Raw genomic sequence first — 15,524 nt, forward strand, 5'->3', positions numbered from 1 at the left:
ATCTTAGAGTTAAAGATTTGAGACAGTGACAAGTAATGTTGGTGTTAAAAGTTTGAGGCAGCAATAAGTAAAGTTAGGGTTAAAGGTTGGAGACGGCAACAGGTAATGTTAAGGTTACAGGTTAGGGTTAGGATAAAGATAAGGAATACTACTGTTAGTTTAAAATAGTAACAAGTAATGTTAGGGTTAAAGGTTTAAGATGGTAACAGGTTATGTTAGGTTGTAGAGTTTGAGATGGTAATGAAAAATGTTATGGTTAAGTGTTGATGAGGCAGTTATAGGTTCTATTAGGATGTATTGTTTGAGGCAGTAGGCAGGGACATTAGGGTGTAGGGTTTGATTGGCACCTGCTTGAGCTCACAGCTGGAGTTGGGGTTCCGACGGAGCACAGCCCTTGAGCCCCCCGGAGCGTAAGCAGAGTTTACCCAGGAATGTGAGCGGTCTATCCCCTGCTTATCCACCGACGACACAAACACAAACCACAGTGCAACATAAGGGAGGCAGAACAGCCACATACAGGTGCCACAGGGTGGGGACGAAGTGCAGGAACAAGAATTAATTTGGGTGGGGAACAAGTCAGGGGCACAGTAAAGGAGAGAAAAGGGTAGGAACAGCAGCACCACAACAAAAACATAGCACAATTATTAGCAGAGAAATTAACAGCTGGCACAGGAATCATCTCACAATCAATCTTTGAGAGTGCAGAGTAGGGCGGCGACTAACTATTTAACGACTTCGATTAATCAGTTAATCTGTTATTTTTTCAAACTAGCATTTATTTTTCCACAGTAAAAGCTTTGATTTGCAAAGTTATGCCACTGATTAGTTAATTAAATTTGTTGTGAAATATCTATTTTACTTTACTGATTAGTTCCCCAGTGTTTCACCAACAAAATAGAAAACAGAAACTGACTGTTTAAAAAGACAGCAACAAAACTATCACTTAAAGTACTTCTTTTCTCAGTTCCATTCCATGTAGCTGCCTAGTCAACTAGAAACTAGACAGGATAGAGTCGTCAAACTGCAATAACTTGAACAACCAATCAGAAGCAAGATATAGAGCCGCCCACCTTGCTGCCGATGATTCTCTGCACCTCCTCATCAGGGGTAGCTGGTGTTGACGCCAGGTCAGGGTTGGAGTTACTAATGCTCTTGGAGCGGGACAAGAGCAGGCTACTGGGTCTCGCCGTCGCCCTAGAAAGCGTGGCATACTGGATGGGGAGATCATACGAAGCGGCTCCCACTGAAGAAGAAAGTGGGATGCGCTCAGTGTATGAACTTAAACAAGCATTCTGCTCTTGAGGTCAAACAAGAGAGAGTATAAATGTGAATGAAGCAGCTACAATACATAAACACTGAGCCCCAGAGAAATGAATTAGTGCCGGTTAAAGGTTAAATAACGTTTACAGCTTTTGAAAAGGTTCAAGGCAAGCAAAAGGGCATTTTCAAGACTTCAAAGTTCTTCTCAAATCTCACACTTTGCACTGTTTTTGCCCTTTGCGAGCTGTATTTCTCACTCACCAGAAGGGGGAGATACAGGCTCTGTTGTGGGCAGGTGGAAGCAGTAGTGGATATATGAGGACAGCAGATTGTTGCGGCCATGATGGTCCTGGTTTCCTTCCAAGTTCTTATGGATCTGGTTTACCAGCAGGGCCATGGCTTCAAAAGCAGCTCGACCAAGATTTACTGGATTTAGAGGAAGGAGAGGAAATGGATTACACACAAAATGTGTGTCTAACAAGTAATACCAGACACCAAATCCAGTGTTACTAACCAATCTGTCCAGCTATGACAGGAGGGTGTACGATGAGCAATATGAGCTTGCTCATCAGTTGATGCAGGAAGCGCACGCAAGTGTCCAGCAGTGCCCCTTTCAGAGCTGCCATGCTGGCCTTCAGCTCTGTCTCCACATTTGACTCAGTTATTATAACATCCTTCAGCCGGAAAGGGAAGGAGTACTCCTCCAGAACATATACAAGTGTGAAGAACTTATCCAGGTGTGGATCCTACACATCAAATGAAAAAATGTGTGTAAATGCATTTATACAGAAATGAATTTATTGATTTTTTTTATTGATATTTTTTTTATTTCATTACCTGTGTGTGAACTGAGGAGGCTGCCTTCACCTCTACATTAAAGACTCCTTTGTGGTTGTCCACCCATTTCATCCCTGGGAGCTGTACCTGAAACATACACAAGCCACAACATATTCTCAGCACATGTTCACATTCCTCCTCAGACATTACAGCCAAACTGATGTTGCAATTCGTCCCTAAATGACTGTCTGTAACTTGGATAATTAGGATGCAAGATTAAAACATTGTTTGCCAGAAATTACCCATTTACACTTAATTTTGAAAGAGTTCCCAACACATTTTGTGCAAAAATATGATTTTTTTTTAATCATTCATGATTTTTTTTTTTAAAAAGGTCTTTAAAAACATTTTTAGAATTTAGCATGAAAACCCTATATTCTATTTAAGCCAAAAATTCTGTTCATCTGTCACTTTTCATGTGGCTCCAAATTTTTATGACTTTTGTCATCCAGAACACAATAATGAAATGTCAGAGCTGTTGAAAAAGAATAGTCATCACTGACTGTCGTTAAACTGCTGTCAAGCTAAGCAGGTTTTATTGGTTTATTTAAAAAAAAAAAAAAAAACTTTGTCATAGTAAAACTCAAATCTCATCTTAAATGGAGTGCAAAAAATGTGCATCATATATGTTTTATGATGGACTTGGTATAGGGGAGACCAGGGGTTGAATTTTTTTAGTCACAACAAGCGACAACATGCTTCTCTGCTTAAAAAAGGAATAAAGTAATTTTACTTTACAAAAAAATCAAAAAATGATTTAAGAAAAAATTGTGGAAATTTATTGATCAATTATTATCATTTTGATGGCCAATGGATAACTTTTAAATTGTTTTAAAATAAAATAGTTTGAATAAAATAATTTAAATTATTTATTTGTGTTTTAATATATTTATTAATATTAATAACCATTGATATTAATATTACTCATGTTAGCCTTATTTTTACTATAGTAAAACAAAATTAAAATGCTAAGAAAAAACAAACAAACAAAATACACTGAAGGTCTAAACTAAAATCATATTTTTCACCCCTCAATAACTTTTGTTTTTACTGAAGAACATACAGTTACGGAAACTTCTGGACTCATGAAATATACTGTGGTTAAATAAATACTAAAAATGATACATGACATTTTTCCAAATAAAAGTTTAAAGTAAGATATTTTTATGCTTTTGTCAGAAGTAGGGGTTGAACGATTATCAGTGCCGATATTAAGCTTTTTTATGGTTATCGGTATCATCATTTTCAAAACTGATTTGCCGACAAAATAATAAAAAAATAATTTAAAGAACATTTTTGTAAGATCCCTTGTTATTTTTTATTTTGACATTAATTTTCATTTTTACATCAGACATATATATCGGTTTAAAAAAAATCGGCAATCTGCAATAATCGGTATTGTCCCTGAAAAACACATATCAGTCAACCCTTAGACAAAAGTCTCTTATGCTACAGTAATAATGTGAAATATTATTCCAATTTCATTTCATTTCATTTCTGTGATGGCAAAGCATTACTCCAATATCTTTCTTCAGCTGTCTATTGAAGCTTTTGAACCTTGAAACTAATATGCGTTTTATCTTAATTGTTGGACAAATGATTACATGGATGATAGTAACAATGGCTTCTTGTATTAAATTTAATATTATGTATAATATTAATCCATTTATTATTATAATTTCTTTTCTTTTTTAAAGTGTTATAAGAGTGTCATTTTTGTTACAGTTAATAATTTTCCATAATTTGTAATACATCTAAATATAGTTTAAAACCAGATTTGATCATTTTCTAAAAATACTTATTAACAATTAAACATCATTATAATAGTATGACAATAATTATAATATTTTTTAATAATATAATTTAAATTAATAATAATGATCAGTAGCAAATAAAAAATTATATTTGTAAAAATTCTTAAAATATCCAGTGCTTTAAAAAAGTGCTTATTATATGAAGAGATGGCAGGTAGTAGTAGTAGTAGTCTGTGAATTATGAAGATGAAATTATAAAGACAAAAAAAAACAAAAAAACAATTACAATTGACCCCCAATCTCCCCTTCTTTCATTTTCACACACACAACTACTAAGCATCACAAATAACCAGTTCAAGATAAATGTCTTACATCAGGAGTAAGGACTGAGTAGCTGGGTGGAGGTTTCTCCACAGAGACAGGCAGACTGAAAGAGCCGGTGCGCAGGCGGCCGTGTTGCATGAGGGGAATCCACTGCAAAAAAACAACATGAACTATGATTAAGCTGCACAGCCTACAAGCAGTTCAAAAACATTAGCATGCGATAAATGGCCTACAATCACATGACGCCACAATTTCAAAAGTGTCATAAGGAGAATCAGGGGAGGGTGCAACTGAATCCCAGCAGGAAAAGTGAGTGCGTGGGAGGTGACGTATAAGGATGCTCCGGGTGTCTCTGAGGGGGGACAGGGTCACGTGGAGGTGAGCGTTTCATCAGGTAGCCTGGAGCGCTTCTCCAGCGCTGTGGGAGAGTGACTGTCAGGAGAGGAAAGAGAGGAAGAGGAGAAGAGAGGGGGGTCCTTCTCTCACCGTGTAGCCCACCGGCGTCTCCAAGGGGGTATTCTGCTTGGGCTGGCAGCTGATGTGATAGAAGGTGAAGAGCAGGTGGTGGTTGTCGGTGAGGTTGGCAGGAATCTTCATCTTTACCTCCTCGTAGAACTCTGGGGACCTGCAGAGATGGAGAGAGGAGATTGAAAAAGGCTGTAGCGGTTTTCAACGAGGGGCTGGGCCCAAATAGGGGGCCGCTGGATCATTTCAAATTATTATTTTTTTTTAAATAAAATAGTTTTTATTATTTATTAGTTTGGTTTAATATATTAATAATATATTTAAATTAAAGGGATAGTTCACCCACAAATGAAAATTCTATCATTAATTACTCTCATGTTGTTACCTGTAAGACATTTATTCATCTTCAGATCACAAATTAAGATATTTTTTAATGAAATGCATTGTGGTACTGTTGTAAACGTGCGTCGACTGGCACGAAAGAGACAAAATTGTTGAATAAAGTTGTTATTTTTGTTTTCTTTGAGCACAAAAAGTATTCTAGTAGCTTTATAACATTACTTACTCCTTACTACCTTTCTGGGCCTTGAACATGTCAGTTGTGTCTATGTCTATGCAGGGACAGAAAGCTTTTGGATTTCATCAAAAATATCTTAATTTGTGTTTTTAAGATGAACAACTTAAGGTTTGGCATGAGGGTGAATAATTAATGACAGAATTTTCATTTTTGGGTGAACCATCTCTTTAACTGTTGGTATTAATATTATTAATATAATTTAAGTTAATATTGTTTTTTATATATTAAAACACTGCATTAAAACGCTAGGAAAATAAAAGCATACAGTGAAGATCTAAACTGAAATCATAATTTTAGTTTTACTGAGGAAGATTCGGTTTCTAAAACTTGTGGACTCACAAAATGAACTGTGATTACATATTACAAAATTGCATATAATATTTACTGTGTGCCTAATTAAGCACGTTGAAATCCTGGTCATATTTTTTTTTTCAAGCACATTTTACCAATTCCAAACCACATCAATCTTAATAACTACTATTCATTTTGCATTTAATCACCTATAAGTGATACATAATATGTTCATAAAGGCTGGAAGCGAACAACTCCTTATATTTAGGTGTGCATAATTATTAGGAACATTTTCTTTGAATGACCCAAATCTGTTTTCGGCTTGTTTTGTCTATGAAATTGTCCTGTTTTCGGTCTCTAGCCTTTACATAAATATTACACTTAAACACCTTAGGGTTACAATTTCTTTATATTTTGAAATAAAACAATAAGTTATTTGAACATTTACACCTTCTTGGGCCATTAATGTGGCAATATTTGTTTTTAAATTAATTATGTAGAATTCCAAGCACCACAAAACCGTTCACTCCCACAGCCATGTACAGAGGAAAAGTGCTCTATTTTTAGGTCAAAACTGTTTTTTCTACCATTTAAAATCCAACAATGTATTCATAACTATTAAATATATGTTGTAAGTGGCTAAACTAAATGCTGAATAAATGTTATACAATATATAATAAAAGTAGTGGTCCCTGGAGTTGTCACTGGTGTTACCATTTAACAAAAACTGTTTAATTTGAAATAAAAATTACACTCGACTTTCTTCTTCCAATTTCCTGAAGCTCTATGAAAAAGTCCCATGTTATGTACACGGTCTCTTTTCAATGTTCTCATTTATCTCATGATTTCATATGAAGCTTTTAGTTAAAGTCACTGGTATGACCTATTTTATTGTAGGGAAGTAGAACACAAATGGATTAAACTACTTAATTTAGTGAGTATACCATAATGACAACACGTGGTTTGATACCTTACAGCAGCCACTTTGTAAAATGCATTTTTTATACAAATTTTCACTGGTGTTAGTCACTGGTATTACCTTCCGTATGGGTAACAACAGTGAAGATCTGTATATCAGGTCTTATGTGTGTCACTGGTGTTACTGTATTTTTTTCTGTCAGATTAAATAAACAAAACTCAATCTCCTTATTTCTTGCATTTTCATTATTTTTCTGTAACTGACTACATGTGATGAAACAAAATTGAGAAATATTATTTCATAAAAACCTTTAATATTGCTAAAGAAGGTAACGCCAATGACACAAAAATGGTACATGTGGTTTTTAAATAATTGCACAAAAAAGTTAAAAAATATTATACGTATTCATAAAGTCAAAGTCAAAAAGTCAAAGACATCTTGCCATAGCAAAAGTGAACATTTCTGTAGAATGACCCATTTAACTCTTTTTAAATCATTAAATGCGCTGAAATGGTTGCTGATGGTTTCACACCCAATTCTTCACATTAATTCTTTTGCGGTTAACATTTTAGCAGCCTTTTCTTCACCACCTGTTTTTTTTTTCTGATCGCGCTGCCCCAATGAGCATTTCGCTGTCCAATGGTCATGCCTTAACTCTAGTATTGCATTAGTATTGCATCCTTCTCAAGGGTACTTAATAATTTTAGTGAGTTAAATCTTTTTAGGCTCATTTTGTCTGTGAAAGAAAATGTGCCTAATAATTATGCACACCTCAGAATAAGGAGTTTTCAACTTCCAGCCTTCATGGACAATTATATATCATTTATAAATGATTAAATTAGGGCAGTCAGTCGATTATCTAATCTAATTAATTACATGATGTGTTGATTAATCAATCAAATAAATCGTAAAATACCCACAAGAGATAATTTAAAGCTATTTTTGTGTTAAATGAGAAAGTATCAAGTAGACATTACAAATTGTAGGTTTAGAAAGAATTATTTTAGTTGATTCAACATAAAATGCATTACACATAAACATTTAGGCATGGAACATAAAAGATGATAATCTGAGTTTTTTTTTTTCATATAATGAAAGTCACTAGTAACAGCTTTGTTACCAACAGTCTTCAAAATATTTTCATTTATGTTCCGTAAAAGAAAGGTTTGAAACGACACAAGGGTGAGTAAATGATGACAGAATGTATTTTTTTGGGGTTAGATATCCCTTTAAAGTTTTTATTTTTATTATTAGCCTTTTTATTTATTTTTTAATTAAATAATACTCTAAATAAGAAGCTAAATCTGCCAGCAGGTGGTAGTAAATGTCTTTATGAGACATTTAATAATTCAAGTCGATTCGTTCAAACATCTGATTCATTCAGGAATGAAGTAAATGGTTTCTTTCGGAATATGAAACTATATGAACTATAAGATGGTGTACAGGTCTAGGGGCGGGGCCAGCACGTTAATTGCATTAAATTATTTTAATCATGTTATTTTTTTCATAACTAATTAATTAAATTAACGCATTAAACTGACAGCCCTAGATTAAATAGAAAATTAACAGTAGTTATTGAGAATGATGTGTTTTGGAATTGGTCAAATGTGCTTGGAAAACCCCCGAAATATCAATGTGCCTAATAATTATGCATGCACTGTATATACATTATTTTCCAAACACAATTTTAGAATAATTAAGATTTTTTTCATGATTTCGAAAGAAGTCTCTTATGCACGCCAATGCTGCATTTATTTGAAGAGAAATACAATAAAAACAGTAATGTTGTAAAATATTAATACAATTTAATTTCACTTATTCATCTGATGGAAAAGCTCAGCAACTACTACTCCAGTCTTTAGTGTTGCATGATCTTTCAGAAATTTTACAATTTACATCCAATTGTTTTTGATAGAAAACAGTTATTTAGAAATTGTAATATTTCACACTGTTACAGTTTTAGCTGTATTTTCATCAAAATAATTGCAGCCTTCTTTTAAACAGACTAGATAGATAGATGGATGATAGATAGATGGATAGATGATAGATAGATAGATCAAAAAGAACTATCTCTGTATGGAAATGTAATGAAATTCAGTGTTGTTTCTGTAATGAAAAGTGAATGAGACAAAGGTTTGTACTTGTTATGATAGATCACCGGGGTGTACGCCTCCTTGTAAAACTCGGCACAGCTTGACTTTCCAAAGATGACCTGTTCAGGGGGTGGAAATCACATTGCACTGGTGAACAACAGCTTAACGGCTCCACTAGATGTCACTGGGGAGTTACATTTCAGCCATGATGTTGCCCTCGCTAATCATAACACTGGATGGATTTTCTAATTATCACAAAATTAATTTAGCCTCTAATGTACCTGCACTGTATATGGCCTCACTTGGGCCCTAAACACATTACAGATGTTTCAAAGTGAGCAACTGGTGTGCGAATGCAGCGCTAACACTATTAGGGAGTTTCTAAAATCTGTGATTAGATCAACAAAATGTAAAAGGTTCTGTGAGTTCACTAAAAATCTCCAATATTTCCCAGAGCGCTTCTTAATAGATCTGAAGCCTGTGTGTTTGGCTGAAGCTAAAATACTGTGACATGGATCGATGTGTTTTAGGGAGGCGCTGTCATATTCTTGGCACGGATCTGGAGAGCTTTATTGTGCACAATTAAGTTTATCTAAGCGATGAGATCATCGCATCAGATGTACTTACATAATCCCAAATGTTTTTTTGTCTTTTCATAAGAATACATTTTGACAGTGTGACTAGAGCCGTGAGCGAGTACAGGGTGCGGGTGTGATCAGTGACTCACAGGCATGGCCTGGCTGGGATCCTCTCCTGCCATGAACTGCACTTTCACTGCAATATTCCTCACCGAACCCTGCCGGCTACTGAAGTTGACACTCTGGGGGTAAACGTACAACAGGTTCCTGAAAGGAGAGAAAAGCAAAAACATGGAATAAATTAACCCCTTTTCTATCAGACCAGTGATGGTTTAGGAGCAGCCTGTAGATGATGTAAACTACCAAATTCAGGGCTATTATGTGTGCACTACTATTTAAATTTCCAAAGCCTATGATACTCATACTTTTATATAACTTCTATTATATAAAATCTCGATTTTCTGGTTATATACAGTTTGCTTCTTTCTGTCAACACAGCGGTGCACACAGTGGTGCTCTTTCAAGCATGGCCTTCATTTCTAAGGACAATAGACTGAGGCTACAGAGTCAGTGAAATGAGTTTCTCAAGAAAGGTGCTTCCGTGTGACCATTTCTGAAACCAAATTTAGACTTCAGCAATGCAAGTGTGCTCGATTTATCAAGTGAAAAAAGACACTGCATTGCGACTGTCGTGCTTCCTTGAGCAGCACAACTGTTTTCAACTATACTGAGATGATGAGAAAAGAACCTTGAGTATTACATAAGCAAACCAGATTGACTTTTTTAGGATTTACTGAAATTGATTTTTTTTTTAGTAGACAGACAGGCTTTTTTAATTGATCCTTCAGAGACCCGCCCAGCTTAGTTACTGTTGTCATGTCCGAAAAGCCATGTCATTCTCATACCACACACCATGTTCTCACACAATGAAAAAAAAAAAGCATCACGGAGCAAGGAGAAAATTGAAAACGCGTCATGTGGAAAAGTCTCAGCATTCAAATTTTGTCATTTTGAAGAAATTAAAAATAATAAAAACCATTTTGTGGCCGTTTAATGTGTCGAGAGCAGCGCTGGAGAAAGTTACTTTTAAAAGTAACGCATTACAATATTGTATTACTCCCTAAAAAAGTAACTAATTATGTTACTTAGTTACTTTTGATGGAAAGTAATGTGTTACATTACTTTTGCGTTACTTTTTAAACCTGGGCAGGGCTTGCTTGCTTGTTTTTAATATAAAAAGTTATATTTCGGGCAAATGAACACACCAAAAGCCTGATGGAAAAATAAATTCACATCTGTAACTGCCGTCACATATTTGAAAAAGTAAGTCAGATATCTTCTTGTAAATTAAATAATAATGCGTTACTTTACTAGTTACTTAAAAAAAAGTTACCCCCGACACTTGTCAAGAGAGATGGCCGTAGCATTCAGTTCAAGTGGCATGTGAACTGATCATCTCTTCTCTCATAGTACAAAATGAACATGAATGAACATTAGAAGGTATCTTTTTTCAACCACGGAAAGATGTCAATACGCACTGTTTTTCAAGTTCAAGTCCACCGACATTAATCTTGTTTGTTTGTTGCACAAAAAAGGCTGATTCAGTGTTATGATTGGTCAGATCGCCTGTAAATTAAACTCCCGGCAAAGGGTCAATTAGAATTTTATAAACTTATTATAACAATCATTTAAACAGCAATGATTATTTGCAACAATAATGTTTGTAATCATTTCTAATCAATTCAATTCTTCAGACAAGTTTACAACTAATAAAACGGTTAAGCTTCCGAGTTTACAAAACGAATATAAATCACGTTTACAACTATTTTTATAAACAGACAAGTTTACAACTACTACCTCTAGTTTCCCAGACATGGCTTAAACCTAGTCCTAGACTAAAATGTAAGTCTGAGCTGTTTCAACTGAAAGAAACTTGCACTGACTGATCTAAAAATATATCAGTGCCTTTGCTTTGTCTCAAGACGCACACTGGTAAAGTTTTTTCCAAGCACATTTTTAAAAAAATACTTAAATGTCCTAATTAAAATATGGGGTAATCCTGGCTTAGCCTAAGCCCTGTCTATGAAACCGGGTCCTGATGTAACAGTTAAGCTTCAGTTCCTAATGTTAAAAGCCAAGTTTAAAACAACTAATATAAACAGTTATTTTTTTTAACTCCCAATGTCAACGGTCAAGTTTGCTACTAACATAAACGGTTAAGTTTCAACTCCTAATCTAAACTGTCATGTTTTCAACTACTTTTGTAAATGGACAAGTTTACAACTACTAATTTAATGGTTAAGACTGAATTCCTGATGCAAACTCCCAAGTTTAAACAACTAATATAAATGGTTAATTTCCAACTTCCAAGTTTACAAAAACAAATATAAAATAGCTGTAAATCCCATTTACAACTATTTGTATAAACAGACAAGTTTACAACTACTACCCCCAGTTTTACAGACCAGGCTTAAGCCTGAGCTGTTTCAACTGAAAGAAACTTGCACTGACTGATCTAAAAGCCTTTGTTTTGTCTCAAGATGCACACCAGTAATGTTTTTTTTCAAGCACCTTTTTAAAAATTACTTAAAAGTCCTAATTGAAAAATGGGCTAATCCTGGCTAAGTCTAAGCCCTGTCTATTAAACCAGGCCCTAATGTTAACATCCAAGTTTAAAACAACTAATATAGAGAGTCAATTTTTAACTCCCAATGTCAATGTTCAAGTTACCAACTATTAATATAAAATATTTAAACTTCAATTCCTAATGCAAACGGTCAAGATAACAACTACTACAACTACTATATAAACGGTTTAACTTCAACTCCTAATGTAAACTGTCATGTTTACAACTATTTGTTCACAAATACTAATATAGTTCCCAATGTAAACAGTCACATTTAAAACAACTAGGATACAGTTAATCTTTAACTAAGATGTCAATGGTCAAGTTAACAACTATAAATTAGGGCTGTCAAATGATTAATCACGATTAATCACAACCGAAATAAAAGTTTATGTTTAGATACTAAATGTGGCATTATTGTGTATATTTATTATGTATAAATAAATACACACACAAACATGTATAGATTAAAAAAAATATTTATATCTATGAATAGTTATACTTCTATTTAATTTAGGATTATAAATATTTTCTATATAAATCTAAAACATTTTTCTTTAATATACATGTATGTGTGTGTATGTATATATACATAATAAATATACACAGTAAACACACATTTAGCATGTAAACATAAACTTTTATTTTGGATGTGATTAATCGTGATTAATCATTTGACAGCCCTACTATAAATATAAACGGTTAAAATTAAATTCTTAATGTAAATGGTCAAGATAACAACTACTAATATAAACAGTTAATTTTTAATTCCCAATATCATTGGTCAAGTTTACAACTACTAACATAAACGGTTAAGCTACAGCTCTGTAAACTGTCATGCTTTCAACTACTTAAATATAAAATTTGTAGTTGTAATTTTCAATTTCTAATATAAACTACCAAGTTTACAAAACCTAATATAAGCTGGTTAGTTTCAACTCCTAACGTAAAATGTCAAGTTTGCAACTATTTGCGCAACAGACAAGTCTATGACTACTAACACAACTGATGAAGCTTCAATTCCTAATGTAATCTGTCGAGTACTTATGTACAGAGTCTAGACAGAAATAGAGAGATGATCAATGCTTCCATCTGCCACAATCATGCCTTGAATTATCTTCATTTGAGGGCTTTTCTCAGCAAATACTAAATATCAGAGTAATATCATGTCATTATTTCTATTAACATCTATGACTTCTCTATTCTAAACAAGAGGAGCACCGTGACACACCTCTACTCTTTCATCTGCATGTTCGAGGAACAGTGATATAAATAGACATGAAAGGCACTGCAAATTACTTGACTTTACCCCAAATCAAACACTGAACAGGTGGCAGCAGCATGAACATACGGGCCTCTATCTGTCAGACCTCCTGTGTCGCTAAATATGATCTTTACATAACCAACAGCAACCGTTCACAATCTCTTATTTATACAGTCCTAAAATGGCAGTGTACATTTGATACTGTGACAGAAGGTGCTCTGAGTAGCTTTGAGGTCAAAGGAGAAGAGTGCATTGGCAGACAGACTGAGTAGCACGTCCCTGGTTCAATACCACTGAACATCTGTCTGACTAACATAAGTCAAGGTCTCTCTCTCACATAGCCGAAGCATATCTCTGATAGGCCCGTGTCTCAACTGATTTCTCAATGTCCAACGCCCGTCACCGCTTATAAAAGCAGCACCGTGTTACAAAGCGCACATTAAAACAGCCCGTTTCCTCGCACCTGCAGCAGTCACAGTTTGTTATTATTAAGAAGAGGACAGGATGCAGCCAGCTTTATGCATGCTGTTTGCAGCTCTGTGCACGAACGGGGCCTCCTCATCTCCGCTGAAGTCTGTTGGGGAAAAGCTGGCCTCCGCGGATGATGTTAACATCCTGATGTACGGCGTGCTGCAGTTCACTGAATCCATGCACCACATGTACCAGAGCACAGAGGCCAGGCTGGCCCGCCTCATGAAAGCCATCAGCCGAACTGAGAGCGAGATGAAGAGACTGGGGCTCGACACGGAAGAGGTTGCTAAAAACGAACGACAGATCAAAGAGAAAATCCAGCTCATTCAGGTAAAGCCTATATGTTGCTTGACCAATGTCACACATTTTTCACAGAGTGAAATACAGGCATACATTTTGAAATTACTGTCCAAATGAACATATATACATATATAAACATACATATCCTTTCCAATGATCTTATTTTGGCAGCTTATTTATATTATTTGTTTCATGAATATTTGAATGTTTTGAAAATTTGCTAAAATTCTATAAACATATTTGTAACAATATTTATTTTTCATGTACTTGTTTATTTTTTGCATATAATTTTATTTAAAATAAATAAATAAATAAATAAATAAATAAATGTATTAGAGTGTTGGTATCAGGCATACTGGCCTTGATTCATAGCAAAAATATTTGTTTCATAAATATTTGAATATTGTGAAAATGAGCAAAAATTCTGTAAAATATTTTTTAATGGTATTTATTTTTATTTACTTGTTTGTTTATTGTTTGCATATAACTATTTAAAATAAATAAATAAATCAATCAATAAATAAATAAATAAAGAGTGTTGGTATCAGGCATACTGGCCTTGATTTTTATAGCAAAAATAAAAAATGTTGTTTCTAAATTACTCTGAAGATGCAATGATTTTTTTTCAATTATACTGTATATTTGTAATAGCATTTATTTATTTATTGTTCTTGTTTGTATTTATTGTACTTATTTGCATCCCCCAAAAATAAAACAAATAACTAAAAAATAAAAAAATAAAAAAAGAGTGTTGGTATTAGGTATCCTGGCCTTGAGTCAAAGTAAAAAAAAAAAAAATAATAATAATAATAATAGTAAAAAAAAAATAATAATAAAATAAAAAAATCTAATAAAATAAAAATATTATTTTTAAATTATTCTGGAGATACAATGTGAATGGTTTATTTTCTTATTTTATTATATTTATTCACTAATATATTATAATTATACTGTATATTTGTAATAGTATTTATTTTTCATTTACTTGTTTGTTTGTTTATTTATTGTTTGTATTTATTGTACTTATTTTTATCCCAAAAAATTAAATAAATAAAAATGTATTAGAGTGATGGTATCAGGCATACTGGCCTTGATTCATTACAAAAATAAAATAAAATAAAATAAATAAATAAATATAATATAATATATGCCGCTGAACAAATATGTTAAAAATTGTAAAACTTAAAAAAAAAAAAAAAAAAAAAAACTGTCTTTATGTTGTTTCTAAATAACTCCGGAGATTCAATGTGAATTTTTAATTTCTTATCGTAATATATTCATTCACTAATATATTATAATTATACTGTATATTTGTAATAGTATTTTTTGTTTTATTTACTTGTTTGTATTTATTGTACTTATTTTAATAAGGGTCTAGAAGGAGTTGGATCAGTGTGCTCAACAGCTGTTTTTTTTTTTTTTTTTTTTGCAGGCTCAGATGAAAGCGCTGGAGATTCAGGGCCATGAGAACAAAGATACAGTCACCAAGGTGGAGCTGGAAGAGGCACAGCTAAAGAAAAAACTAACCAGCCTGGAGGAAAACCTAAACAGCTCTGTCTCACACATGTTCAAGGTAGCCAAGATGCAGATTCGCCTTTCAATGAACAAACCCACAGTTTGATCTGAAAATGACTGATTATCTCCTTCTGACAGGGTGCACCACTTAAAACCATCTCTAACCTGAAGGACCTGATGAAGTGGACACAAGAACAGAAACTGAAATTGGAGAATCAAAACCAGCAACTGGCTGATTTACAGAAACAGG

At 33.7% G+C, this 15,524-nt stretch overlaps 1 protein-coding gene across 1 annotated transcript in view; it reads right to left on the reverse strand.

Annotated features, from left to right (window-relative positions):
- Positions 1–15,524, reverse strand: part of dock6 (dedicator of cytokinesis 6) — a 68,435-nt gene that overhangs the window by 31,907 nt on the left and 21,004 nt on the right. The window contains exons 12-20 of the mRNA XM_073830139.1: positions 13,515–13,745; positions 9,248–9,411; positions 8,569–8,639; positions 4,662–4,800; positions 4,224–4,325; positions 2,098–2,184; positions 1,775–2,006; positions 1,522–1,686; positions 1,071–1,243 (exon numbers count right to left, since the gene is read on the reverse strand). Coding sequence (XP_073686240.1) covers positions 1,071–1,243; positions 1,522–1,686; positions 1,775–2,006; positions 2,098–2,184; positions 4,224–4,325; positions 4,662–4,800; positions 8,569–8,639; positions 9,248–9,411; positions 13,515–13,745 — 1,364 coding nt within the window. The remainder of the gene's footprint in view (positions 1–1,070; positions 1,244–1,521; positions 1,687–1,774; positions 2,007–2,097; positions 2,185–4,223; positions 4,326–4,661; positions 4,801–8,568; positions 8,640–9,247; positions 9,412–13,514; positions 13,746–15,524) is intronic.

This window comes from Garra rufa, chromosome 1, assembly GCF_049309525.1.
Source record: "Garra rufa chromosome 1, GarRuf1.0, whole genome shotgun sequence".
Lineage (NCBI taxonomy): Eukaryota > Metazoa > Chordata > Actinopteri > Cypriniformes > Cyprinidae > Garra > Garra rufa.